This window comes from Ammodytes marinus, assembly GCF_949987685.1.
Source record: "Ammodytes marinus genome assembly, chromosome: 6".
NCBI classification, from domain to species: domain Eukaryota; kingdom Metazoa; phylum Chordata; class Actinopteri; order Uranoscopiformes; family Ammodytidae; genus Ammodytes; species Ammodytes marinus.
In genome coordinates this window covers 23,613,638-23,641,156 of record NC_137235.1, presented here as the reverse complement: position 1 = coordinate 23,641,156, position 27,519 = coordinate 23,613,638, and the positions used below count along the sequence as shown (strand labels likewise).

The following is a 27,519-nucleotide window of genomic DNA, read 5'->3' as shown; positions in this document are numbered from 1 at the left end:
TTAAAGAACACCCACAATGCAGCAGGGACGGGTTGGGGCTGGGGCGTTGTTACTGGATGCCGCGCTTACAAAGAGCAAACCATCTCAGCTGAGAGGAGACCATCCGTTTTGTGTTGCCTTTTAGATTTACTCGGCAACAGTCAAATATGCAATTTTTTTTAAATTTCTCCGAGCATGATAGGAATTGGAAGCTCGGATGACCAGCAAGAAGAAATACAGTAGATCTGATCACATTTTGTGTCTCCATATATGTCGTTCAAAAACTGCTTTACCTCGCAATCGCTCCATTTACTCTGCTTACCTGTCTCATGTGGTGAAATGTTATCCTCAGGTTTATTGTTCAATTAGTGTGAAAATAACGATGTTTGCTGCCATTGCAGGTGTCACTTTGTGAGCCGCGTGGGGCTTTCTGTCAGATGTACACTAATGTACACCCCCGCTCTCTGTTTTGAATCAGTATACGTCAATTGTCACTCTCTTCGCTGTGCAAATAAACTGCAGGAAAGATAACCTGAAATGCTCCTGCACCAGATGATACTGAAAACATACGCTGTTGAAAAACCCTAGTGCACAAGACTGAAATTTTCCCCTAGTCCATTGAATATGAATGCATAATTAGGTTCTCCCTTTTCAGTTTAACCACATATTGTATGTGGTTAATCAAACATTTACTCTAGTAATAGAGCTTTAAATGCTATAACCCATATAGCCTCATCAACATGGGATAAACTGACATATCAAGTGTCATATCAAGTTACAAAATAAACAGCATTACCCATAGTTCCCAGCTGCTGACTGGAACTATCCATTGTCATCTTATGTCCATGTCATGCATTGATAGACAAAGACGATGCATCAACAGAGAAACAAAAAGGCTTTAACATATGCAGTGGTTTCTAATGCTAACATTGGTGTGGCTGTGTTCTCACAGCAAACACATACTGAAGCGCACCTGTGGAGGCAGGGGCAGGTGTGTCACGAATCATGATGCTGTTATTACATAGCAAAAAAACAAAACAAAAAAAACAAACAAGTACATGTGTTGCCAAAACCAACCTGCAGCTGTGATCCTTGGGGTTTCCCTGCAGGGAGGCAGCAGCCCGGGCCAGGCCCAGGCGGGAGAAGGAGTGGTAGTACGTGAGCTTTGTGTCGGACAGGCTGGCCACTCCGTCAGGCTCGTCGTACACGTTCTCCCAGTAGGAGTTGAGGTTAGCCGTGCCCTGGGGGAACGCTCCAAACAGGTAGGCGTCCAGCTGGTTCACTATCTCCTGATTCACACTGGCTTCAAACTTCCTGGCAAAGAAGGTGGGCCGCACAGTTTGCTGCACAAGGGGTGGAAAAAAAGATATAACGAGAAGAAGAAAATGAGAGAGAGAGAGAGAGAGAGAGAGACGATTAGCAAAACGGCTGCGTGCCAGGATGGCAGGGGAACAAAATGCGCCGTGTTAGATGCGTGTTAAAGTACCGTGTGGGTGGAGAGAACAAAGCGGAGCCTGGAGTAAAGGTAGTAGAAGGCAGCAGATAAAAAGGAGGTAAATCTTTTTCTGCGTGGTTATGAGGATGAATTATTATGTGCATAATCCGTTGCGCTCTTTCAGAAGAGGTTACTGTGGGTCTATATGCTTTAGATTTCATGTTCTCTTTGTCAGTGGTAGACAGTGTGTGGGGGGTCGGGTTTGCAAGGTAAATTCAAGGGGTTGGGAGGTGATTAAAAGAGTACTTTAGCATTTTACTTCTATAAAATTGTCAGACTTATAATGGACATTCTTTTTTATGGACCAGAACCTGAGATATCTTCTTTTTTATTCCATATCTACTTCACATTCTGCATCACCCACAATACCCTTGGAGGAGTGGTACATGAAGCAGAGATTAGGAGCAGGACTAAATAGGTCTGGTAATCTTCCTCCACGATGACATCACTTAAGGCAGTTAATCAGGCTGCACAGGGCTCCCAATGGACTCACAAAAGGCTCCATACAACCTTTCACATAATAAATAAGTTAGCACCCTCCGTGACTCCAAGATTTGTTCTTTACTCGATAAAATGTTCTTCCCTGAGACACCAAAAATTATTTGAAAATAGCAAGGACAAAAAAAAAATAACATTGGCCAACTAGTGAAGGACTGGTGAGGAAAGCTCAAAATGAAACATTGCTTTGCAGGTCACCAGCCAAAGGGACTGGAAACCAATGTTGTTCACGTGAATCAATCTGCCTTTATTCCAGTAAATATACAAATATACATTTAATATTTAAAGGTGCTGTAAGCGGAATGGTTCTTTTAGCTAACTTCCTGTCAGTTACTGCAGTTAGCAGTCCCCTCGCTCGTCCCTACGTCACCACATTAATGCACTGTGGTCTTCAAGCAGCGAGTTATCTAGCATCATCTCAGATCCATAAGTGTGACAAAACATGATAAAAACCATCAAAACAGACATTGAGAAGGATTTTTACCTGCTCCGCCATTGTAGGCGCATAAACATTCACCCATCTGTTGCTCTGGCGTGCACCGACAGTGAGACCAGGAGTGAGACGGGTGTCGGTTTGTAGCGTTCTCTCTTGTGATTGGGTAAAAATTTCGGGATCCTCCAATAAGTTTATTTGCCGATTACATGCAGAGCAGCTGACTGAGAGATCGGCTTTATGAAACGCACACATTATGTAAGTAATCACTGTATGAATAAAGAGCGATTTAACACTTATATTAACATAAATAAACCGATTACTTCACCTTTAAATGAACAAATACCTCATATTCACAAATACCCTAGGTACCCTTGTGGGGGAAAACACACTGTACTACAGTGTCCATTTTTCACTCTACTTAAAAGAAATGCCCAAACCTATATCGACGTATACAGTACAAAGACTTTGCGATATCTCAAAGGTATTAAAAGTCGAGGAGAAATCGAGGGTGAAGTGAATTACCCTTCGAAAGAGGTCTTTAAAAAGTTAATCACATCACAATGCAACTATCGATGGAAGGTGTGAGCTGTCGGTCACTCAGGGCACCTGTGTCACTACGTCTTTATTACAGGACTTACGGTATATTCAAATAATAGCGACTTGAAGGTACTTGACTAAAAAAAGACAAGAAGACGGAGGCACAAAGTGGTACTTAACATGTACAGTCCTCTATTCTCTGCATCTATCCTTTCATCATCCCGTTTCTCAACAGCTCTCTGTATTTGTCGCTGTGTCTGGCCTCCTTTGCTCCACCCATGTCTTTCTCACCGTCTCTGTCTCCCCGCCACACTGTAGCTTGTGTGGTTGATGAGGCATCATGAAATCTGCTGCCTCCACAACTTGGCTTACACACAAAGGCACTTTCTCAGTTCCAGACACAAAACTATTTACTGATAGCTTTTTCTCATGCCGGCTGTTCATTGGTGATCAGCTACAGATATCATAGCAACCTGTTATAGCTTTTGTTTCCAACAGACTACTTCTCCAAAAGCACCTAATTCTAAAACACATCAATATACTAAACAATGGTGCACTGAGACAAAAGGCACATCCCTACTCTCCCTCTCCAGAATGCCCCCTCTACCCCTGGTGAGTGCACTTAAAAATCTCTCTGCTGGAAACTCAACAGTTGCACCTTGAATTATTCTTATCATCTGCAAACCAAATTGGAGCCTGCTTTTACTCTTTGTCTGTATCTTTCCCCCAGTACTACGATTTAAAAGGGAAACTATAGGGACTGAGCGCTATAGTTGTACTAATACAGGAGCCCAGACGGCTTGTGGAAAAGGCTGCTTTGTTCCCAGGGTTGAACTTCACTGATACCGATGTGCCAACCAGACCCAGCAGTATTGCCAAGGGGCCCTGTGGTAAATGTGCTGGCACTGAACTGCCAGAGACTGAGGCCAGGCGGGCGGCAGACGGGTCTGGCAAAGGGGAGAAAAGTGAGGTCAGCACGGCAGCTTTGACTGGTGTGCCAGGGACGAGTGGGAGACCAAGTTATATCCACAGATATGACTCCAAGCCGCATTCAACAGCAAGGAAAGAACGCTTTCACCTTGTGCTGCAGCTATTGCTTCTTTTCAGGAGCACATTGAAAGTCAAACCGCAATGCTGACGTTCTGTAAGGGTCCCAGGAGTCACTGCCACTCATTCACTTTCATTCTAAAAGGCTAAATTACCCTCTTCTTCTGCCTATACCAGAGTCAAAGAGGATCTAATTACGCTGGGTTTTTTCTCTCCGCTTTTCAGGGTCACGCTAATCGAGGCATTATTTTGCACATATTGATTGTGAAAGCAATGGGAACAAGCGGGTTGCTAGGGTGGAGAGTACAGACCTTGAGGCCAGATAATTTAGACATTGAATGCAGTTGATTTCCCACAACGTGCTGAGGTGTGTGTGTGTGCTGCAAGGAGATGTATTCCTTTAATTCTTTATGCTTGTGCTTTAGATTTGTATAATGTGTTATCTAGGATTTTGACCCGGTGTTATGCAACTCAAGAGTGATTCACATCTTATTCATGTATTTCAAAACAAATGACATTTTTTTTCTTGTGACCTTTTGACCTCAATACCACCAATTACTTTTTATTTCGCCCACGAGGCCTGCAACGTTTTCTTTTGTACCTGAGAAGCCCTTTGTGTCCAGTAAATTTCAATTTCAAAGTTATTTTATGTGATTATTTTTTAGATTGACCAATATGGGCCTTGACCTACAATGGACTGATCATAAATCAAATTGTCCCCCATATTAGTGATGTGTGTGTGTGTGTGTGTGTGTGTGTGTGTGTTTGTGTGTTATTACCTGGAAACGATGGAAGTCTGCAGGCTTGAAGTCATTGGGGGAGCACCCACACCAGTCCACTATGTGCTTGTACTGACACTTGCAGCCCAGTTTACGGTTCCAGTTGGTGATGCGCAGGTTGTTGTCCACCATGGTCTCACAGTGCGCGCTGTTCTCCAGCACCGTGTGGAAGAAGGACTGGGGGTTGGAAAAACACAAATACACCACGGTGAGACATTATGGTTAACATCATTCTGCTCACACAGAGCAAATAGAGCAGCGGCACGGAGGACTGGAGGTTCAGAAAAGCTAGTGATAAAAAAAATCCAATTTCCCCACAGAGATCATTCAGTTCTCACCCAAGCCTTGTACACAGATAGAAAGTCAACCTTTACATCTTCACGTTCACAGCCATGAATAGAGACCAGTGTATAGTGGTTTCTATAAGTGATGGATTGCATGTACAAAGTGGTGCTTATGTCACCGTCAGTCAAAGGTTAGGAAACACTTGGATGTGTGAAAGCAATGTTTATATCATTGTGTGTGCATGTATCTGTGTATACTTGCACAACTATTCATGCGAGAACCGATTTGAATTATAGATGTTCTCACTTTGGGACAGGTCTTTAAAGGGCTGTTCAAGGGTGAAGACTAGGTTTTAAGGTTCAGGTCTGAATTAGGTTTACGTTAGGGTTAGGCATTTAGTTTTGATGGTTAGGGTTAAGGTAACAGGCTAGGGAATGCATTATGACAATGAATGTCCTCATAATTATATCAGTGTGTGTGTGTGTGTGTGTGTGTGTGTGTGTGTGTTTGTGTCTTTCTGTGCTGTGTCTTTTACCTCGGCAGGCAGCAGAGTGTAGGAGTAGAAGCGTTTCATGTTGGTGACCAGGTCGTCTTTGGAGTTGATGACATATTCGATGAACATGCGGTTGAGCAGGAACCAGTCGGACCCACCGTCCACCGAGATGCCTTCAGGGATTTTGCGATCCCCCAGCCTCCACATGTGGGTGTCACACTCAAAGAACAGACGGTCCAGGCCCTGCTTTCGGATGAACCTGGTGAACACAAACAAAGATAATGGTTATAGCACCCACTCCTGAATATGATCCTATTCGGAAGAAAAAAAGTAAGAGGCAATTCATTTGTCCACTTCATATGGCAGGAAAAAAAAAACTCACAGAAACCCAGGTGGAAATCCGTCCTCAAAATGACCATTTACATAAAACACAAGCACTCTGCACTTCTTGTTTTATGTTTGGAGGGACACATTGGAGCAATGCATAATCAGCATCTCATTTGTATTTTCTACAAGGTTTCCTATTTGCTTCCCATGAACAGAACATCTTTTAGCCGTGCTTATCACAAGAGGCCCTTGTTGATAGTAAACATAGGGAACACAACTTTTGAGAGTGTGTAGTTACATTTGTGTATTCTTCTGTGAAAATTGGTGCTCTATATATAAGAAAAGAGCACACTGAATGTATTGCTCGGGAGGGTGTATAGGCAAACCTCGACTGCTGAAGTTTGACATCAGTGCAAACATTACTTTCCTATGCAAAAATGTGTCTCTTATGCTCGGCCCTAAATGACTCGACAGTGTCATTGGCACTTGTCACTATACACTCTTATCTGCGGGCACAAGAGTGACGCCATGCATGCTTAATGGACGGTGTTACTCCTGCCAACGCATGGAGTGTCAGATGGAGAGAGTCAAATTCCGGTCGTTCCCTCCCTTCTCTCATCAGTGACAAAGACTGTTGAGGTGTTGACCTTGTGGCTCACAGGCAAACATTTACATGACATTATGGAAAGGCACTCATGCATTTTTCGAGCATCTCAATTTGTTTCAGCCATCCGCACGCAACGCCTACAGCGGTGGATTATCAAGATCCTTGTTGTTGTGAATACGTAATTAAATCAGTAAACAAAAGAGCTTCACCTTCATCGCACAGCACTGAACAAAATACTGTGACTGCAAATAGAAAATAAACTCCGGCTGAGTCACCCTGACTCATGTATTTATGCTGGGCGATTTTATTTTGTATGTGTTTTGGGGATATATTTTTGCACACAGTTTCGGGTGATAACTGGTTTGTCGACGGGGTTTTGTGATGCAGAGGAGGCCAAGGACCTCGCTACATCACCCCAACCCAGAAGGTTAATTAATAAAGCCACAGATGGCAGCTAATTGTATTATGATTCGTGACCATGCCGTGCTGGCAGGAGCGCGCTGTGTGAGACAGTGTGAGCTGGCCAGAGAGTAAGAGACAAGAGGCTGCAGTGTGAGGGAGAAAGAATGTCTCACCTGGCATTGTCCCTGCCGTGGGACTTGATGAAGTTCATGTCTCTGTATTTGGACAGGAAAGCCACCAGCTGGTTATTGGTCCTGCAAATGAGAGAAAAATTACTCAATTTGACTGGGAAACAAACATATGGTGAGACCTGGTAGGAAGTGGATAATTGATTTTTGTAGCACAGTGCACGCTATAAGTACAATGTGACTTTTGGAGGAAAATGATGCAAATGAATCCACACAGTGAAATACAAAAAAAAAATTAAGTCGTGTCCCCCTGTGTCAACTGTTCGGTTACCTGATGTCATATGCTAAGTATATTTTAAAGAAATATATTGTAGTCTTAAATAGGAACCTACTTATGACAGGACAGGTGTGCCCACCAGGAGGACTAGAAGGTTTTTGACTACTACAGCGGTTAATGAGTGTGAGCCGAGGTAGTCTGACTGGCTGCACTCTGACAAATAGGTTTTGTTTCCTTTTTAATGTTAATGAAAACAATCATCTTTGTTTTATTGTTTTGGAACAATAGAAAATGAATGCTTAGTATCTCGGGCTGTATGCATGTAACATCATCCTACAGTTCCACCAGCAAAAACATTCACATTCTCTTGCTGACTGGTGTTGAACTTGGGGGCAATTACATAAATGTAGCCAATCAAATATGATCTAAGGCGACTAGCTTATCTTGCCCAGGGACTACAAGTGGAAAAAAGCAATTTCCTAAAACCTGGTTCATGACTGACATCTCTCCTTGCCGTAAACAAGGTTTGAGTTTCTTTTGTACATTGTCCCTGTTCAAATAAAGTTACATTAGATTAGATACTCAACACATGATGTCTCTTCTGATTCATTTAAGTTTCCACATCAGCTTGTTGTGAGGTGCATACTAGACCAGGACTAGCTCCAAACTAGTTTCATAACACAGATCATGCTGATTCATACAGATGTTCAACTTAGATTTATTGGTAAGTGCAAAGGAACGTTCCCCCTCCACAAGATGAATGTGGGAACCAGCTCTGCACTGACATCATTCTGCACATTGAATTCCAAACATAATTTTTTTTTAAGTCACGCACTGATCAATTAAAGACCTCGGCTGAACTCCCAGCCATTAAAACCGTTTAGGATTACACAAAAGACTGTGCTATCCATGATTTTGATGAATGACTCCATGCTGCTCCGACACTGAGCAGTCTACGTCCTCACATATAGTGGCAGACGGGCTAAAAGCTTTGCTCTGCAGGCTATGCCCCAGTCAATGGCTTCAACATTTCATCTGTGGTGCAGCCTTTCATGATGGCTTGGCTTGCCTTTCTAAAAAAGAGCAGCGAGGCCCTGGTAAAAAGCTCAAGGATCAGCAGGGGGAGGGACAAGCGCATATTAATGTCATTTTTCTCTTGAAGGAGCAATTTCACAGCCTGGGGGGCTTATCTTAGGAGGTCCTGAGCCATAAAGCCCATAGCTGATGATGTGCTCCACAGACACATACAGTCTTCTCTCTTCAGCCCACATACACATACACACACACACACACACACACACACACACACACACACACACACACACACACACACACACACACACACACACACACACACACACACACACACACACACACACACACACACTTGCATACACGCTGCGTATCATTCTGCTAGTTATGCACACTGACCATGCAAAAAACATGCAAATAGACACAAAAATTCTTGTAGGCAGAAGGCACGCACACACACACACACACAGAGCGTGGGGGAATTCATGTCAAGCTCCAGATTTGCCACCTGACTGGTCACCCCATCCACTGGGTCTAGTTTGCTTACTGTCAGCCCTGTGGCGGCTCTGTCTCACAGTGGTATTCACACGCACACATTACACTAAGAAATGCGCACACACACACACACACACACACACACACACACACACACACACACACACACACACACACACACACACACACACTGCTGCAAGTTTAATAACCCCAACTAAAAAATGTGCACCTCTTCAATCAAAACCAATTAAACTTCATCATTATGCCAGTGTTTCACTTCCGTGGTCTCACTATTAAATTAATTATGGGTCTTTTTTAATTTTTACAACAGGGACTTTAAATAAACCATTTCAGAGGGGAATAGTTGAATTTCATCGGCTGAAGGTCATGAACCCACACTCTTAACAAGACTCTAACAGATGAGCGATGTTTCATGCATTTATTATCTTTGTCCTGGAAAACCCTACACAAAAAGTTCTGTAAATTCATTTAAAAATAGCTTTTCAACAACTTTTTAAAACATTTTAAGAAGTTTTTAAAAGGACACTTTTTAATGAGCAAAGCTTGCTTCTGATAAGTTATGAGGTTTTCTTTTCACTTAAGAAAATGGCAACCATCCCTTATGGAACAAGGCTAAAATGTGACCGCCTTTTCCTGGGACATAGCTTACAAAGTGAAAGAGTTTAGGAGATATGACGCCTGCAGCCAGTCATTGTCTCACAAAGCTCAGACTTCTTGAAAGCTGCTGTGAAGTCCATGAAAGGAGCTTCAAGGGGGAATAAAAGATGAGGAAAAAGCAAGGAGACTGTATAGATAAAAGCTGGGAAAAGGGTAATACTCTTGACAAAGCAAGCGTGTAACTCATCCTCTGGCCTCTCTGGACACAGGAACGTACGTATGCACATCACACACACACACACATGCACGTGCGTGCGCGCACACACACACACAAACACACACACACACACACACACAGAGTATAGCTCCCTCTGGACACACAGTCCCTGTGCTGGTGTGAGGGGCTCTGGGTTTGCCTTTGAGAGCCATCCATGCGGCAGGACAGACATTATCAGGGAATTAGAGGGGAAATAATGCTAGTCTCCAGTCCCACTGATAACAACAGCAGCAGTCAGGGCATCGCGGGCCAGGAGAGTCCCCCCTCCACCATCACCACCTAACCCCCTGGCTCTCCTGCCTGCAAATGTGCAGTATAGTTACAATGGAAAAAGGCATTTGACCAAATATATTTAGATATGTCATGGCAAGACAAGTGCAAGTTTACAATATTTGTATATTTTTCGTAGAACGATCAATACAAATAATGGGGTATGAGTATTAGAAAACCATTTGACAAAGGATGTGGAAGAATGAATGTGTTAATATTTTTGTCTGGCCATACTCGAAGGCTGTGATGTTGTTATATATTGGGATAACAGCTCATATTTGTGACAGAAAAAGTTTTGTCACAAATGACTAATGAGAGCAGATAGAAAAGTTCAAACTCTGGTTCTCTTCTCGCCTCCACACAAATGGCCAATTAGGGTGCAAAGAGTGAGTGTGGAGTTCAGATTGTTTGTTTGGGAAAGTAAAATAAATGGTCAGAAACAGCCCACCACTCACCCCCAATCCTACGTCCAAAAATGTGTGTGTGTGTGTGTGTGTGTGTGTGTGTGTGTGTGTGTGTGTGTGTGTGTGTGTGTGTGTGTGTGTGTGTGTGTGTGTGTGTGTGTGTATTTAGGGATGAGGAGGTCATCTGAAATTTATTTTGATGAAACATCCAGATGCTGTCTGGCAAAAATGAGGCCTTTGCTTATACCACGATGTTTTTCTGTGCCGTAGTGTGCTATACTGAGGCCATAATGATAATGTATAATGCTGGGGTGTTCTTTCTGCGGACGAATGTCTCTTTCCGCCTGATCTTGTCTCCCAAAGAAATCAGAAAGGATTGTCAGCAACCAAACAGCTGAATGGGTTTCACTTTTCTGGCTTGAGGACACTCGAGTAGCACACGCGCGGAGCTTGAACCCAAGGCCGCCACTTGAAAGGAGCATATTTGCACGTTCAATGCAGTAAATATGCAAAGCGAAGACTTGGTCAAATCCAAAACTGTTACAAAATGCACTTCCTAAGCAAAGATACAAGAGTGCAATTTCCATATTTCCATATTGCATGGATCTAAAAACATGAAGTTGCCTCTTGTCCCTCCCTTACCCATAGCTGCTTATCCTCACTGCCTCATCTCTCGCTGTCATTTCTGCCTCTCGTCTCACCCCCCTCTTCGCTCCATCAATCGTTTCACTTCTCAGACAGATGAGGCTTAAAACCTCCACTGTCAGCCCTTTTCAACAACAACATAACCCTTATGCAAATTATGAGGCAAGAGATGCTGGAGAAAAAAATGTGTTTCGGTGCCTGCGCTCGCAAATACCTTTAATCATGTGCTCACAGACAGACAGACAGACAGACAGACAGACAGGTCCTGACTGACACACTTAACTGTGCAGACGGTAAGACACAAACTCAGACGTGCACACATTGGTTAAGACACACCGACAAACGCACACAGACAGCGTGTCGGCAGCGTTTATTGATACGATGGAGACAAAAAAAGAGCAAGACTTAACAAGTGTTAGCTCCCGCAAATATGCTCCAGCTGTGGAGACATAAGATCCAGCTTCCTTTTTACCCAGTGGCCATTACGGCTTGTCTGAATTCAACGGGTGGACATCTGGCTGCGCAGAGGAGATAACTCTCTCCATAATAGGAGGAATTTAATTGGCTGCCGCAGAGCTACATCAAAAACCCAGCAGACCCCGAGCTCCCCAGAAGGACTATAAACTCACATAAATAAAAGTCACAGAATGCCTCCTCCAATAGGCTATTTTCCATGACTTCATGTCCAGCTCATGTAAACTTTGTGGCTTTAATTACCTTTTACAGCTTTTTAAAAGGGATGGCTTTTTTTTTTTTTACTCGGAAGGGAGATACGACTTTTTGGACCGTACAGTTCACAACGGTCCTGGAGAAGTCAATAGGTATTGACCCTGGGCAATTAAACTGTAATCAGCTCACCATGTTACCCATTCAATGGAGTGCGAGTGAGGAAACAGGGACTTGGAAGCGTAGATGTTAAAGAACGCTGGTTGAAAAAAAGCCGAGGTTCCATTTCATTGATCTGTTTTGTTTGGAGTGACTCTATATTTAAAGCTCACAGTGAACCACGGGAGCTCCGGATCAGGGTGTATTGGATTTCTTCCATATCGTCTGAAAGCTGTTTGCTGCTGCTGTGTGCCCCCATTGTGAATGCCTTTGTCACGTATATTAGACTTTGATTAATTTTCTTACTAGACAATTTATTACCGGACTACATTTAACTGAACCCTCCCCTTGGCTGTGAGGCCATCTTTGTTACCTGATGGGATAGTCGGCAGCACTGAGGTTGATAAAGAAGTCCCAGCTCCAGTCCCTCATGGCCAGCAGGTCGGCCATGCTGCGCAGATACATGGTGAGCAGACTGGCACCGCCCCAGATGGTGGCCATGCGCCAGGGGGTCACCCTCACGTTAGGATACTGGACAGCCAAGGCATGCACTTGCCTGTGAAGGTAATTGGAGCGCTGGAAACACAAGGAAATGATCACACACCAATTAACATTGTGTCTGATAGCTAGGGATTAAAATGTTAATTGGAATTGAAAAACAGAGAAACATTTCAACATTGTACATCAACATCAAGCCTCCATTGATGAAAGGTGGAGTCAGCGATTCTGGAGAATGCTTGTTTTCAAAATCACATTTTGTCAAAATGAAGTGAATATTTCCTCACGATCCGCTACCTTTCCGTACAGTGTGTGCACGCTGAAAAATAAATACAGTGTGATCAGTCTAGGCTTACTAAACTCTGGGCTTGACTCGCTGACTCCACCTCCAACAATGGATTTAAAAAGTGTTTCACTGTATAGGCTCTCTGCGGCTCACCTGATCGACGTGTATGTAGTAGTAGTGCGAGGCGTGGTAGATGGCTTTGAAGAGGCGTTGGAACTGGCGGGAGGCTCGTCCATGGACCACCAGGACAAAGGCTATTCGGACTGGTTTGGATGGAAAGCTCTCAGCAGAGTCCTCATCCCACTGGACATTAGCATTGGCTTTACCTGTGAGGCACAAAGACAATAACAATTATCTAATAAACACCAGGTGAATATTAATCTTGGATTGACTCCATTTAAATCACACAACATTGCATGGATTCTTCATCAGTAATATAATCAGCGGTTTCTTTGCTTGTTTGATTACTTAATCATATCTGGTAATTATTTGATCATCTATGAGAGGCTGCACAAACGGAGAAAATGAGTCGCTATGGGACGGGGAGCACCTATACATATCTCAGAGTCACGAAGAAAGCAAATGTAAAAGCGTAATGAATGTACTTGTTTACGACAATTAAATGATTTTCTTTCATTGAACAAACGGAGGTGGCTTAACATCAAGGTTGCTAGGCAACACTGTAAGAAGCAGTGGACGTTGTATGATTAGCATGCTCATTCATTAACTGCTATTTCAAAAGTAAACATTACAGTGGGTATTTTACATTGTTTATGATTTTGACACAGTCTTTTCGTGTCAGGATGCTACCATTTACATTGACAGTAACAGGTAGAGGTAGTGTAGTGTAAAATGGGTTACCCTATGTTTTCTACTGTCATCTAAATACATCAGATGTTCTCAGGAGGCTAACTTTGTGGGGATTACACACGGGGAGAGGAGGCCATGCTACAGCTGAGATATTATTAAATACAAATTCAAATTCATACAGTTACTCCTGCCCTGTTGTGTCAAAAAAAAAAAAAAAAAAACATAACCCCAAAACAATTTTTCATCCATTGTCTCTTATGTGATAGAATTGGAACTATGACAGTTTCAGCCAGACACTACCACCACACTGTAACTGAATCCTATGAACCAATCCTCTGGGTCTTTCGGGGTGGACCACGGTTTGACAATGTGCCATCATTCCTCTCACTCAACTCCCAGAAGATGCCTTGGATTTCACACGACGAAGGACAACAATAAGTATGTGGGAAAACACCGCCGGGGTCGCAGCCTGCCCAGCCACTATCAAATTAAATGAAACAATTCCAACAATCTCGGGAGAGCCGTTGTATAACCTCGCATTTCTCCACTGTGGGGGGCTTCCTACCAGCCTTTACCTGGCAAAAAAAACATACCTGAAAAAGAAAAGCTTCTGCAAAGAAGTTCTGCACCATCATCATCCCAGATATTGTTTGTTTTTTAATCTTCAGTTATTATAGCAAATGTGCACACGCAGCTTAGGAGACATGTTTGTTCACAGAACGAGCCTTAAGGAGATTAATGACTGTAATTTGGGGACTCCGGTTCCCAAGAGCCCGTCTGTGCTGGAGACGTAGTGGAAGCTGAGGGAATGGCAAGGTGGGTGGGGTTTCCCTCAGGTCATGTTTCCTCAAAGAGGGCCCTGGGGTCCTATCATTACTCAAAATGTAAGGGCGAGTGTCCGTTGTATCTTCTCTTTATGAGTGGACAGAGACTGGCTGAGAGGCCTGCTCCCTCCCTTTCAACTCCCGTCTCATTCCTTCAAATTTATAGGCAGGTGTCCAACAATAGCTTTGTTAAAAGGCTGAGGTTAATGACACGCTCCCTTGGCTCCAATTGGCCCCAACTGGCTGTGGCTCCTGTCAGTCATACATACTTATTTCTCATTTTTCTCTCTTTCTATCTTTTCTTTTTCTTTCTCTCTCTGCAAGAGTGTGTGGTTATGCGTGTGTGTGTTTGTGTGTGTGTGTGTGTGTGTGTGTGACAGCTCAGGGGGGAAATCTGCTGTGGGCCGTATCAGATTGAACGGTAATTGGTGGCCAGCTAAGAAGGTTCACTGGTCTGCTCTGCACATGGATAATTGGCCAGGCGCTTCACAAAGCACTTTGAGAGTGTGTGCTATGCTAGCTAGCTGAACTAATGAGGCGCTGCTGTGTATGTGTGTGTGTGTGTATGGAGTGTGTGTATGTGTGTGTGTGTGTGTGTGTGTGTGTGTGTGTGTGTGTGTGTGTGGGGTGTGTGTGTGGGTGTGTGGGAACTTAAGTTTTAAAGTGTGTGTTTATATGCAGAACAGCCTCACATGTAGTATGCTATTTCTCAAACGTACTCCGCAGTCGCAGATGCTGCAGGCCTATTGGGAAAGAAAAAACAGAAGCCCTCCTCTTGAACTCATCACTTTTCATCATCCTTCACATCGCCATCAATCTTTTTAAACTGCCTCTCCCTCATCTGCTATCACCCACCGCTCCCTTCCTCCATCATCCTTTGCAACTTCGGGCTCTTACCCATGCCTCCATCTTAACTGCTCGTATGAGAGCTTATAGCAATGGCTTTACCCAAAACGGCTTGTAGCAAATTGCATTTGAAAATATCATGCTCGAGGGTGGTGTACGCTCCTCAAATACTTTCCAGGGTTTGATGTACACAAAAACATAAAAATAACACATTGTATTTCCTTTCATTTAAACCTGTATTATTGTTATTTCTTTTGGCCACATTCGGGCATTGCAATCACAACACTGTACACAACAATTACATAGTATCACCTTTTACATTGGCATGGCAAACTTGTTGGCACACACAGTTGCTTATTTTCGCATCCAGCAGACTTGGAGCAACAATAGCATTCAATTGAAGTTAGCTACAACAACCAGGTAACAACATGTCAAACAAACTATCATGTTGTTATCAATGGCAGGATTCTGCTCAACAAACTCATTAACAAACAAACATCCTCAGCTTCTTCACCTTAGCGAACAACAGAACATACCCCATTGATACAGTATCACTGGCTAACACCATCAACTAACAAGATGCTAGTCAACAACAACCAGCGAGGTCAAATATCAGGCTCTTTATTTTCTAAATGCTACACTAGGTTCTATCTACTGTATGTCTGTCTGCTGATTGGTGCTGGACTGGTAGCACATCAGAGCTGCTGAAAATAATTACCTGCTGCAGCGGAAAACTATGCTATAAAAGTGTTGATTGCACCAGAACAAAACGTTGACGGCCAAACAAAAAAACCAAAAAAAACAATGAGCTAAAATATGCTATGAAGTTCATAGAGCTGAGGGGAACTTTGGTGCTTATTCTCTGTGTGTTTGTGACTCCATTCACAACACATTGTCACCGTCATTTATCCATTGTTATTGTAAATATGGTGATAATAGCAACATATACACACAATGTATCCCAGTATAACTTCATTAGGGTTAAAACTACATGGGTTACTGACTGTTGGCTTATACCCTGCTGAACATTCCAGTCATATCATTAGCCAAATTAGCATATGGGAGCCAGAGAGATCAGATTGTACATGTTCCCTCCTGTATTCAGTGATGCTAATACGGGGGCCTAACACAATTGCTAAGCTAGCCAAGGCCTCAAGGACGGAATACCGATTAAATCAAATTGGACAATTTTCTGCTAACAAGGTTAGGACTTGAATTGGGATGGGAAACAGAGAGAGAGAGAGAGAGAGAGAGAGAGAGAGAGAGAGAGAGAGAGAGAGAGAGAGAGAGAGAGAGAGAGAGAGAGAAAGAGAGACATCGGCAGGCAGGCAAACGGAGAGTAAGACAGAAGTGATTTAATTTAGCTGTCGTGTTGTTACAGCCCAGCCACCAGGGGAAAGCCCCTTTCAATTTCTTTGTCTCCTTTGATCAAAGTGTCACTTTGAGTGGGATTGCGAGTTGCTGTGCGAGATGACAGGAGCTTAGGCACAGACAAACGATAGGCAACTCCTGCCCTGGGCAAGGGGAATGCACAAAAGTTGCCAAGTCACGGTGCCTCCCCGAGCTCTAATAACATGAGAGAGGGCCGGCAAGGTATCTGACTAGAACAGGCAGGATGTGTAAAAGCTTTCTCCTCCTCCTCTCCTGCTGTCCACATTGCAGTCCACTCCTGCGTGTGCAAGCGCATGTGTGTGTTGCCTACGTGCCGTTCACCTGAACATGGTTGCTGATGCATGCCGCTCACTGATGCCGGCAGCCGCAACAACAACCAGACTGCAGATGTCCATAAATTATTTGAGAGAAAAAAAAGCCAGTGTGTGTGTTTGTGTGTGTGTGTGTGCGTTTGTGCGTGTGTGTGTGTTTGTTTGCGTCTGTTTAGGAAAATGAAAGGAGAACCTGTGTTCTGTAGCCAACTCGACAAAGCAAATGAAGATTGAAACCCAATTTGGAGAGAACACAAGCAGCATCCCAATTTTCTACAACCATTTACTCCACCAATTACACATCAGCAAAAAAAAGGAAGACATTTCTTGCCTTTGACGAGAATTGCAATTATGAATTTTTTTATCATGTACTAAAGCCCGACCGGTCAGACAGCACTCCTTGTTCTTAGCTTTGCGGAAATGATTTTTCCGTCTTGGTATATATGAAAAGAAGCTTGTACAGCAGAGAGTCTGAGGACATAAAATGAAAAAAAAAAATTAAATGTCAAACTACATGAGGAAAGGACATTGACGACGTGTCAGCACTATTTTCAGGAGGTTTTTACTTTGGAAAAGTCTGCTAGAATCAACTCAAGCGAAAAACGCTTGTTGATCAGGAATAATAGTTTTAGGAATAAAACTGGTGAAACAAATCAAACGGGGAGGTCTTAAAGGCCCGAAAAAGCACTTTTCTAAACCAGATCCCTTTATTTTCCATGACAGATATTGCTTTATTTCTATTTTTCAAATTTGCATTCCTCACAGGTTGAGAATAGGCAGGGCTCAGTTGAGAAAAGGTGATTTAATGTCTTACTGTACCTGCACCATCAGCAAGGTTTCAATCACAATGTGAGTTGTGAGGTTGTTTGCTTATGTTGACAGCATTCTCAAACAAAAGTAAATAAAAATGTTCTTTTCCTCCTAGAAGTTTAACTTCGATTGTTCCTTATTTAGTCATGAAAACGTAATGTTATAGAACAATACTTCAAAACCATCAGGGGCAGGACACAGGACAAAGTGACTGCACTAAGTTCACAGGCATAACTGTATCAACTAAAAATCAAACCACCATTCAAATAAATGACATTGACTGATTACTCACCTTCGATGGGGCAGTATCGAGTGACCTTCCCTGGCATTAGCTGCCCTTCCTTGTGTCTGCAGTACACCTCTGCTATCTGTTGCCGGCACTCCTTGCTCTTGGCCCTGGACAGAGCTGAAATGGCTTCCTTTCCACTGATCTCACACTTGGGTGGCTGGTCGTAGGTCACCTCTAGCGGGGCTGCGGTCGCTGCCTGCCTCCTGCTGTGTGGGTGCTGGTGCCTGTGCTGTGGCTGGGCCTGTTGTGCCTGCTGCTGTGAGGTACGGTAGTGTTGCCGGCTCTCTCCCGCCAGCCCCTGACCCCCAGGGTAGGAGGCATTATTGGCCAACGCCAATGGTCGTTGGCCCACAGGCAGCACTTCGTTGGAGCTTCGGCCCAGACTGGGTGAGATGTCCCTCCAGCCTTGCTGCTGCTGTGTGTGGGCCTTCTCCTGCAGATGATCCTGCTTTAGCTTGTTGCTGGTGGCCCCCGCAGACTGCCGGTGTGGCTGCGAGCGTGCGCCAAAGTTACTATTGTCTATGTTTTCAAAGTCTCTGGGCACTGAGTTTTCGTTGTTGCTGTCCACTCTGCTTTTCTCCTTCGGCCGGTGGGAGTAATAACCATCCTGCATAAAGAGAAAGACAAGGGAAGAGTTGGGTGAATGGTGGGTTATAGTTATACAAGGGGAGGAGGTGAGGGGGGGCACAAACAAGAAAAACAAGACCACAATTGAGTGAGCGCGCTGCATATCAAATGTCGGATTAACAATCAATGTGGCATATGTACGAGTGGGCAGCGCTGCAATGAACCGTGAGGCATGAAATGAAGTGGCAAGCTATTGAGTGTGAAGAAGACTAAAAGATTCAAGCTAACTGGAGGTGATGCAGGGGCTGAGGCCTCTCCGTGCCACCATCATCAAGATACGCCGTTTCAATTAAATTCTCTCTCAAATGGGTCGTAAACAGATTACCAAAAAGGGGATAAAAGGGCCAGAATATGACTGAGAGATTGTGTGGGTGTTTGTGTGCACAGATATGGAAGTGCACAATTCCTTTTTACAGTGGAGCCACATGAGAAAATTATAGTGGTGTGTGTGTGGTGTGCAACTGTAAAAGGCTGCCCTTGTCTGTCCCGTGCGTGCGTCTCCATAGGCAAGATATTGTGTGTGTGTGTGTGTGTGTGAACACCTGCATGTACAATTTCCCTATCTGTCCAGCAGAATAGTCTGAAAGCAAAAGGAGGGGCACACGGAGGAGAGAGCAGGAAAAAGGTAAAATGGGTAATGAGTGAAAGTAGGGGAGTGCAAGGTTTTAGGAGCGCTGACAGGAGGTATGAGTTCTTGTGGCTCGTCCCTGTAAAGTGTGCTGCGATGCATCGAACAGGAAAACTAAGAAAGCGGCCCACATCCCGCCACACCATTGTCGCACACCTTGCCGGAGAGATACAGTATGAGCTCACAACAAGTGGGATCCCTGATGCGTTTCTCCATTTACAAGACACAGAGAAGGTGGTAGAAAAGAGGCTAAGTGCTATTTGAGGTGTATGGGTGAGAGAAACGAAAGCGGGAGAGGTGAGAGAGGCACGAGGGGGAAGCAAGAAGTGAGATGCTATTTATTGTGAGCCAGCTGCTCCGAATGGAAATGTCTTTCCACACCACACCACTCCGAACCCCTAAAGCCAGGACTGTTATCAGCCCATCAAAAACCCGCCCAGCCTCTGCAAACACCTTGTACCAGCGCAATTACAAAAAGGTGGCTGCATGACACACTTTCACATTCAGGGAGACTGGAAGGAGGGGGAGAGGGGAGTGATATTATAGCGGTGGAAAAAGGAACAACAAAACTGGATGGAAAAACAGAGGAGGAACAATATCCTCATTGTCGGCTTCTTCTTAAAGCTGCTTCCTTGGCAGAGGTCTGACTCTTACAACACTGGATACCTTAAATATTATGCCTCCTCTCCTCTCCTCTCCTCGCTCCTCTCCTTGTATATGGCTGCCGCGTGTCTCAAGCTCCTCCTCAACTTTGCTTTTTATTGCTTCATCAATTTGTTTTAGTTAACAACTGTTTAAAGAAATGTCCATCTGTTGACGTTTTACTGCTGTTGATGCTGCAGCTATGAGGTTAAACACTCATAATTTACAGTACATCTGTACATATCCCGGACTCATATTTTTTTATTTCACATGTTTCTATCCCATGTACACTATTCTATTTCACTACAGTTATTATTTTTTTTCTTTCGTGTACAGTATTGCATTTAGTTAACATTTAATTTAACTTCTGTCGTATTTACAACAACACTGTCGGCACATCTACATGAGGTAAGCCTTTGGTGATCGCACATGGATTTTATTCCTTCTTCGGCGCTTCTTGGGATTTTTCAGAGCTCCTGTGCCAGTGACACCCATTTGTAAACACTGCCATACTGGGAAATACAGAGAGATTTGTGGAGGTGATATGCTTAATCAACTTTGTGTCAACTTGTTTGGCGATGGCTTGAATTTAACTGATAACATGAACATTTACACACTTTAGCTTTAATTGTACCACCTACTTATTTACATGGTAGTGTTTGTTATCAGTAAACTTAAATTTGTATCTGCATTGTGGCACTATTTTTATTCTATTTAGGTCTCCGGCGGCTCTATTGTCTTGTGTGTTTCTCTAATACAATGTTTTCTCTACTGTATATTGCATTGTTGAGACTTAAGAATGTCATTGCCAAAGACTGCTGCTGTAATTGTTGTACATGTAAGACAAACACAGCATATTGAAATCCTCTCCTCTCCATGCTTCTCTAACTTCTCTCGCTCTGTGCCTTACCCTTCACACTTCTCTCTCCACACATCCCCACTCCAGCATGCTGCTCTTTACCCCATCCCCTCCTTGTCTTTCACTACTTCCTTGGCCCCGCTGCCAGTTTAAACAGGCCGTGTTGTCTGAATGGCAGAACCTGTTCTAATCCCGCGTGTAACAGCTGCTTAGGGCCAGCGATCAACCTTAAAAAGAAATCCCTTCTTGCCGAGTTTCAAAAGAAATGCAATGCTTTAGGGTGCTAATCCGTGCAGCGCAAGTCACTGGATGTTTGCAGAGGTACAAAATGAGTATGTGTGCATTCACCATTATGTGCATAGTGAGTACAGTGCATGCTTCTTGTAGTTTTCTTAAAGCGGTCACCTGTGTGTGTGTGTGTGTGTGTGTTGGAGGGAGGGAGAGAGCAGGTAATGTAAGGACAGCATGTGTTTGCCCCGGGGAAACTGATCCACTCGCTTTGAACTTTACTGCGAGAGACACGAGAAGATGAGGGACACAGGTCAAATGGAACAATGCCCAAGTGAGCAAACATAAAACACAACAATGCCACAGTTTCAATTTCACTTTGTGACCTTTGTCGCATGGCATACCCCCTTCTCTTTAACATGATTTCCATACACGGCCAAAGCAAAAAAGGCCAAGGCACGGCTAACCCGACATAGCAAAGGGATTAATGTACTGCTGCAACTTATTTTTTTGATTATCTATTCACCTGTTGACTATTTAACAAATCGATTCATTTATAGCATTTATCAATGCTTGTATTACACACATTTAAGGAATACCTTTACATTATGGGCAATACGCTTCTTGGCTTTCATGCTGAGAGTGACATGAGTATTGATTCCACTGTCTTGTCTGTACAGTAAACATGAAGTTGGAGCTACGATTGGATTAGTTCATCTTGACATAAAGACTGGAGACAGGGGGAGAACAGTTAGTCAATACTTCGAAGCTAGCTTTAGCTCACTGATTATTACATTGCTTGTTCAAACCTTAACGTTTGATGTAAATATTGGAATCGACATAGGACTTTTTTTCCTAAATGCCTCACTATACTTTAAGCTTCGGTAGAAACTAGCATGCAGTGACGCAGCATCACATACCAAATGCCATGTATAAGTGAGGAGGGGATTGTTTAAATATAGTGACTGACTTTACTGACAACCAGACAAGATACATCACATTATGTCTCCACCACTAGAATAGCTCTAGATTGATGGATGAATCAACTAAAACTGCTTGACATGCAAGTAGGCCATAATTAAAATAAAGCAACAACAAAACAAAAAAAACTCACAAAAGGGTTGATTTGATTCAAATGATTTGACACAGATAGTCAGAGTCAGTGGAGGTATGCCCCATGTGACCCTGAAGTGGAAATGAGTAGTATTTGCTAGCTGAGGCACTGAGGAGATTCCTCGGGATAAACAATCTCCTCACTGTGCCCCCCCCCCCCCCCCCCCCCGCCTGTGAGCGAAGGACTCCAGTAGCTATGTTGCTCTTTAATCTCTGGTGGCGGGGTCGGAGCAGGGAGAGCTGGGCCACAGAATTAATAGTATAGCGGCGGCCGCTGGAGATAGGAGCAGCGCTGCACTGCAGATGGGGCTGGGAGCTGGGGATAGCTATCGATTGTTACAGGGGGGATATGTTTTCTACTCCCGGGGAGCGTCCAGGAGGCCAAGCCAGGATTGCCTGGCATGCGGTGTGTGTGCTGCGTTGTACACCCTCACACACACAAACAAGCGCACACACACACACAAATGCACGCACGCATGCACACACACACACACACACACACACACACACACACAAACAGCCCTCCCTGAGCTCTGCCGAGGACTGAGGAAAAAAGGCGGAGAGGGGGTAAACGTTAATATCATCCATCACCGGTAGGTACATTTAGAGAGAGAGAGAGAGGGGGCTGTGGGGCTGGGATGTTTTCAGCAGCCCCTCCGGGAGTGGTTTAGTCCATTTCTCAATATGGAGCTGGCCCTTTCCGCTCTCGCCCATTTCCTCTGCCACAGGGGGAAATATTTCACCTGTCCTTTTTCTCTCTTTTTCGCTCTCTCCATTTTCTCTCCATCCCCCTCCCCTCCCCTCCCCTCCCCTCCGATCCCCTCTGTGCAGCAGAGAGAGAAAAATCACATATCTCTCTCTCAGCACCTGTCCAGCCTCACCACTCTCCTCCTCCTCTTCCCCTGGCCCCAGTATCATCCCTCGTTCACGGAAGGAAAGCAGTTCATCTGCTGCGCCCCCTCCACCAGTATCTTCCCACCTCATGCCATCATTTACCGTTGCAGTCTCATGGTACATGTGATGGATAGCAATCTAACAGCACGCATCACTTTCTCCACACAGCATCCCAGCCCCACCACCTTTTAAAAGACACAATTCCTACGAGCCTTAGATAAGCTACAGAGCAAACTCCGTCAACACAAGCTGGCATATGGACAGAGGATCAAACCACCAGGTACACAAACATGAATTCAATTTTTATTAAGAATTTGAAATCAAGTACTGTCTTTGTGTGGTGTTGGGTGACCTCGGTCGTTGGTGTGTGCATGCCGGTTTCTGCTCTACGACCTGCCTTCCTTGTGGCTAACTAGCTCAGATTAATCACCTGGGCTGAATCCCCGCGATACTCCCAGCAATGTGTGGCGTCTGGCATGACAAGGAGAGACTGACACACTACTCACAGACTTAGTTCACAGCTGTTACAGCGCCTCAGGACAAATGAAACAGGCTAGAGCCGTGAAATCTGAATGCTGAGTGACTTCTTAGGAGCGTTGCGTATCGTATAGCTGATCAGCTGTAGAGTTAAAGGTCGAGAGCAGCTACTCTTTTCTACTTTCTGACTAGATTCACAGTTTAAAGAGTCAAACGCTCATACAAAGTAGATGGAGCTTTAATTCAGTTCGACAACTAATAGTCTAAAGTAAAGAGTTTAAAGCGCAGTTACCTGACAAGAACAACCAAGTTGAAACTGGGCAGGGAAAGATTTTCTGTGCTCACTTTTGAGGGTTTTCATTTTAATATATCTTTTTGTTATGAATAATTCCTGAGCTGCTGCTACATTTTCTTTCTTTTTCCCCCTTGGGCCAATCCCTTCAATCCCCTTCTCCCCTGACGGCTAAAACTAGAGGAATGCTGGTCACATGTAATGTAAGTAAGTACGAGTGTGCGTGTGATTGTGTTTGTGTGTGTGTGTGTGTGTGTGTGTGTGTGTGTGTGTGTGTGTGTGCATGTGCATGTGCACAAATGCACGATTAGCAGCAGCTATGAATGAACAGCCTGGGTTTGGTATGCACAGAAGCCTCTTGTTGTGTGCCCCGCTTCAAGCCCCCGAGCGAAAAGTGGTGAAAAGGGAGTGTGTCTTTGTGTGTGTGTGTGTGTGTGTGCAAATGTGTTACAAATACCTAGAGGAGACAGTGATAATCTCTGAAAACTACTCAACAGCTTTGGGATTGGAAAATGCCATTTTGAGTTCTCTTAAAAGGAAGTGAAAAAAAATCTTCTTAAAAAGACAAACAATTGTGATTGTGATCGTCTATCATGGTTTAAACCACTGGCAATAGATCAAAGTCTTAAAGACACAACGGTCCTGGGGTTGAGACATGTGGGCGTTCGCTAAGACCAGAGGGTAGAGTTGAACTCACACACTGCTGTTGAATTTCCACTTCTTCTGACGGATATTCTTGTATTGCAGCTAAACAACTTCACTGGCAATATATGCTCGCAAAAAATGTCAACTTGGAAAGAACACAAAAAAAACCCTGTTCCCTTAAAACCGCAGACACAGAGATGAGGATAGAGAGAATTCCTCTTCCTCAGAAAAGCAGAAGTATCGAAAAGTAGCTATTTAAAAGACTGCAAAGCTTTACATTAAAACACTCCACACAGAGATAACTAAGTTATTGGCTGTGGGGGATTCACTGAGGAGTTCCCACACGATCACATTGGAATGACGAAAGTACTTCTGCTTCCCCTGACAATGTATTTTCATGCCATTGCAATGCTTTTTCTTAAGTCTCGCAATATAGTCTGTCTTTCTCCTGAGCTGGTAAATGGACTTATATAGCGCTTTATCTCCGTTTTTCACAGACCCAAAGCGCTTTACATTGTTTTGTACACATTCACCCATTCACACACACACCGATAGCAGCAGCTACCACGCAGGGTAGGCTTAGCACTAGGGTGCTAAGTTAACTAAGCTAACTATCGGGAGCAATTCGGGGTTCAGTGTCTTGCCCAGGGACACTTCGACATGTGGCGGGGAGACGGGGGATCGAACCTCCGACCCTGCACACCAGAGGCGAACTCCCTACCACTTCACCACTGCCGCCCCAGCTCTGCGTGTGTGTGTGTGTGTGTGTGTGTGTGTGTACATAACGATCGGCCCACTGAAAGCACTGATGTTCTTTGATGGCCTCCTGATACATGAAACTTGCATTTGTGCAGTTGAAGGCCCTGCACGCTAATCATGACAAACCCACACAGGCGATTTAAATTATTTTTAAGTGGTATAGACCCTTACTCAGGACTGTGTGTGGGCATTTGGGGAATGTATTTAATTGGCATAACCCCGGTTTAATTGATGTTCAATGTTGGGCAAAAGGTAAAACACTGAATTCCATGTAGCTGCTGCATTTTTATATTCTAAGCTATAGGCTAAGCAGCAGCTGATTAGCTTCATATGAAACGTACTTCAGACACAAGAGTGGTATCAAACTTCTCGTCTCACTCCCGGCAAACAAGCAAATAAGGGTATTCCCCCAAAAGTTAAAAACCATTCCTATAAAGGTGATATTTTCAGTTTATGTGTTAATTATATTAATATCGTAAGTTGTAAGAGGTGGACAAAACCGGAGTAGCCAGAAGTAGCAAAAGTACACGAAATGGAGAGCTACTGCTAGGGGGATGCAAAGGTATCAGCAAAATACAATAAAGGCTTGGTTAAGGATTGTAAAAAGAGATTCATCTAAAATTCATCTCCTCCATAAGCAGTTTGAGAGATAGGGATACGATAGAGCGATAGAGACACTTATATGTAATTACCTTTAGGGTAAGGCAAAAAGTATTTTGTTCTTCCTGAACGCTAGTTCTTCATGTAGGGTCACACGTTAGTATTCTACGCTCACACTCTTGACTGTTAATTATTTATTCTTGGTTGTTTTTGGGCATCGTATATCTGGAAGTTCCAGCAAGGCGGCCCTAGCTCAGTCTGTGCAGGGATTTGGGTTCCCGAGGATGGCAGTCGAGCTCTGGGCACTGCCTTCGAGCAAAGCAAAGAAACCCCCTAATTGTCATCTCTGCATACATGAGTTCAAGGGAATATCATGTTTGTGTGTGTGTGTGTGTGTGTGTGTGTGTGTGTGTGTGTGTGTGTGTGTACTTCAGGCCTGTGTGTGTACAATAACAACAGAGTGAACAGAATGAATTTCCCCTAGAGGGATTCATAAAGTGATTGTTGTTCTTCTTATTATTATAAGTCACTCTGCATAAGAGCATCAGATAAATGTTTGAAATGTAAATGAGTCATTTTATGCGCATCCTCTAGTCTACAATCAGCTGTACTGTTTTGGAAATGAACCGAAGAGAAAAAATAAATATCAAGATTATTCTCTACTGGAACGTTACCCCCTGAATTGGATTAAGAGGAAACAGAGTTTAGAGGCGACCTCAAATAACCTCAAAGTTTATTGATGAGTGTGTGCTAAATACAAGGAAACTCACACTGGGAACAATGGCACGGCTAGAATCCCAAAAGCATGTGGCAAAAGTGAAGCCGGGCTGCCAGAGTCTCACAAGGTTTGGTTGGCTTTCTCCCCATTAAAAATCTTTACTCGGCATCCCAGCAGCTTACATTTATGGATTACAAAACACACACACACACACACACACACACACACACACACACACACACACACACACACACACACACACACAAACACACCTACTTACATTCACCTGCATTACCAGACTCATCTTCTCTTTCTAATACACTAACACACACCATACTCAACACACACACACTCACACATAATGTTAGCTTGTGAGACACATTTATCCTGGGGGCCTGTGTGTGTTTGTTTGTGTCTGCGAGTGTGTGTGTGTGTGTGTGTGTGTGTGTGTGTGTGTGTGTGTGTGTGTGTGTGTGTGTGTGTGTGTGTGTGTATGTGTGTGCATGCATGAAGTAATATATGATCTCTCTGCTGTGGAGGCAGCAGAAGCCAGCGAGGTTATTGAATCTGAGTGTGTGAGTGCCTCAGTGTTTATGTACAGTAGAGACGTGACTAAGGTGTAAAAAAAAATCTGCTCTAAAAAAGAAATTGGCATTTTCCATGCCCACCAAGATCTTCTCTGTTCATTGCATGTGTCTGACATGCAGAGGCAAGAGGACACTCAATCACAAGCTACTTGCTAATCCATCACATGAACAAACTTGCTTGACACAACACAAATAACACTGCTGAAATGGAATGTATTATCCTGTAATAGCTAGCTACGGGCAGTCGAGACAGTAAATTAGATTGTCTTTATAACCATTAAAGTGGGCTGAAGTGGATTAACCTTGTGACTGTGGCTGTGGTCTGCACCGGTGAGTACAGGTCAGCTGAATCTTTTGCTTCCGACCAGAGGCTGACACAGCTCTGGCTTTAGCAGAAAAGGATTTCGATCAAGAGCCATCAGTGGTTACAGTCAGGGGGTTTGCAACTCAATACAATTCCCACAACATAGCGCTGAAATATCTTCTCTCTGACCACATAACTGAGGTCCCTTTGATGGAGTGGAGTGA

The 27,519-nt window shown here is 43.9% G+C and overlaps 1 protein-coding gene across 1 annotated transcript in view; it reads right to left on the bottom strand.

Annotated features, from left to right (window-relative positions):
- Positions 1 to 27,519, bottom strand: part of xylt1 (xylosyltransferase I) — a 74,603-nt gene that overhangs the window by 16,081 nt on the left and 31,003 nt on the right. The window contains exons 2-8 of the mRNA XM_080029347.1: positions 17,926 to 18,529; positions 12,794 to 12,966; positions 12,230 to 12,432; positions 7,059 to 7,139; positions 5,592 to 5,808; positions 4,772 to 4,948; positions 1,057 to 1,322 (exon numbers count right to left, since the gene is read on the bottom strand). Coding sequence (XP_079885473.1) covers positions 1,057 to 1,322; positions 4,772 to 4,948; positions 5,592 to 5,808; positions 7,059 to 7,139; positions 12,230 to 12,432; positions 12,794 to 12,966; positions 17,926 to 18,529 — 1,721 coding nt within the window. The remainder of the gene's footprint in view (positions 1 to 1,056; positions 1,323 to 4,771; positions 4,949 to 5,591; positions 5,809 to 7,058; positions 7,140 to 12,229; positions 12,433 to 12,793; positions 12,967 to 17,925; positions 18,530 to 27,519) is intronic.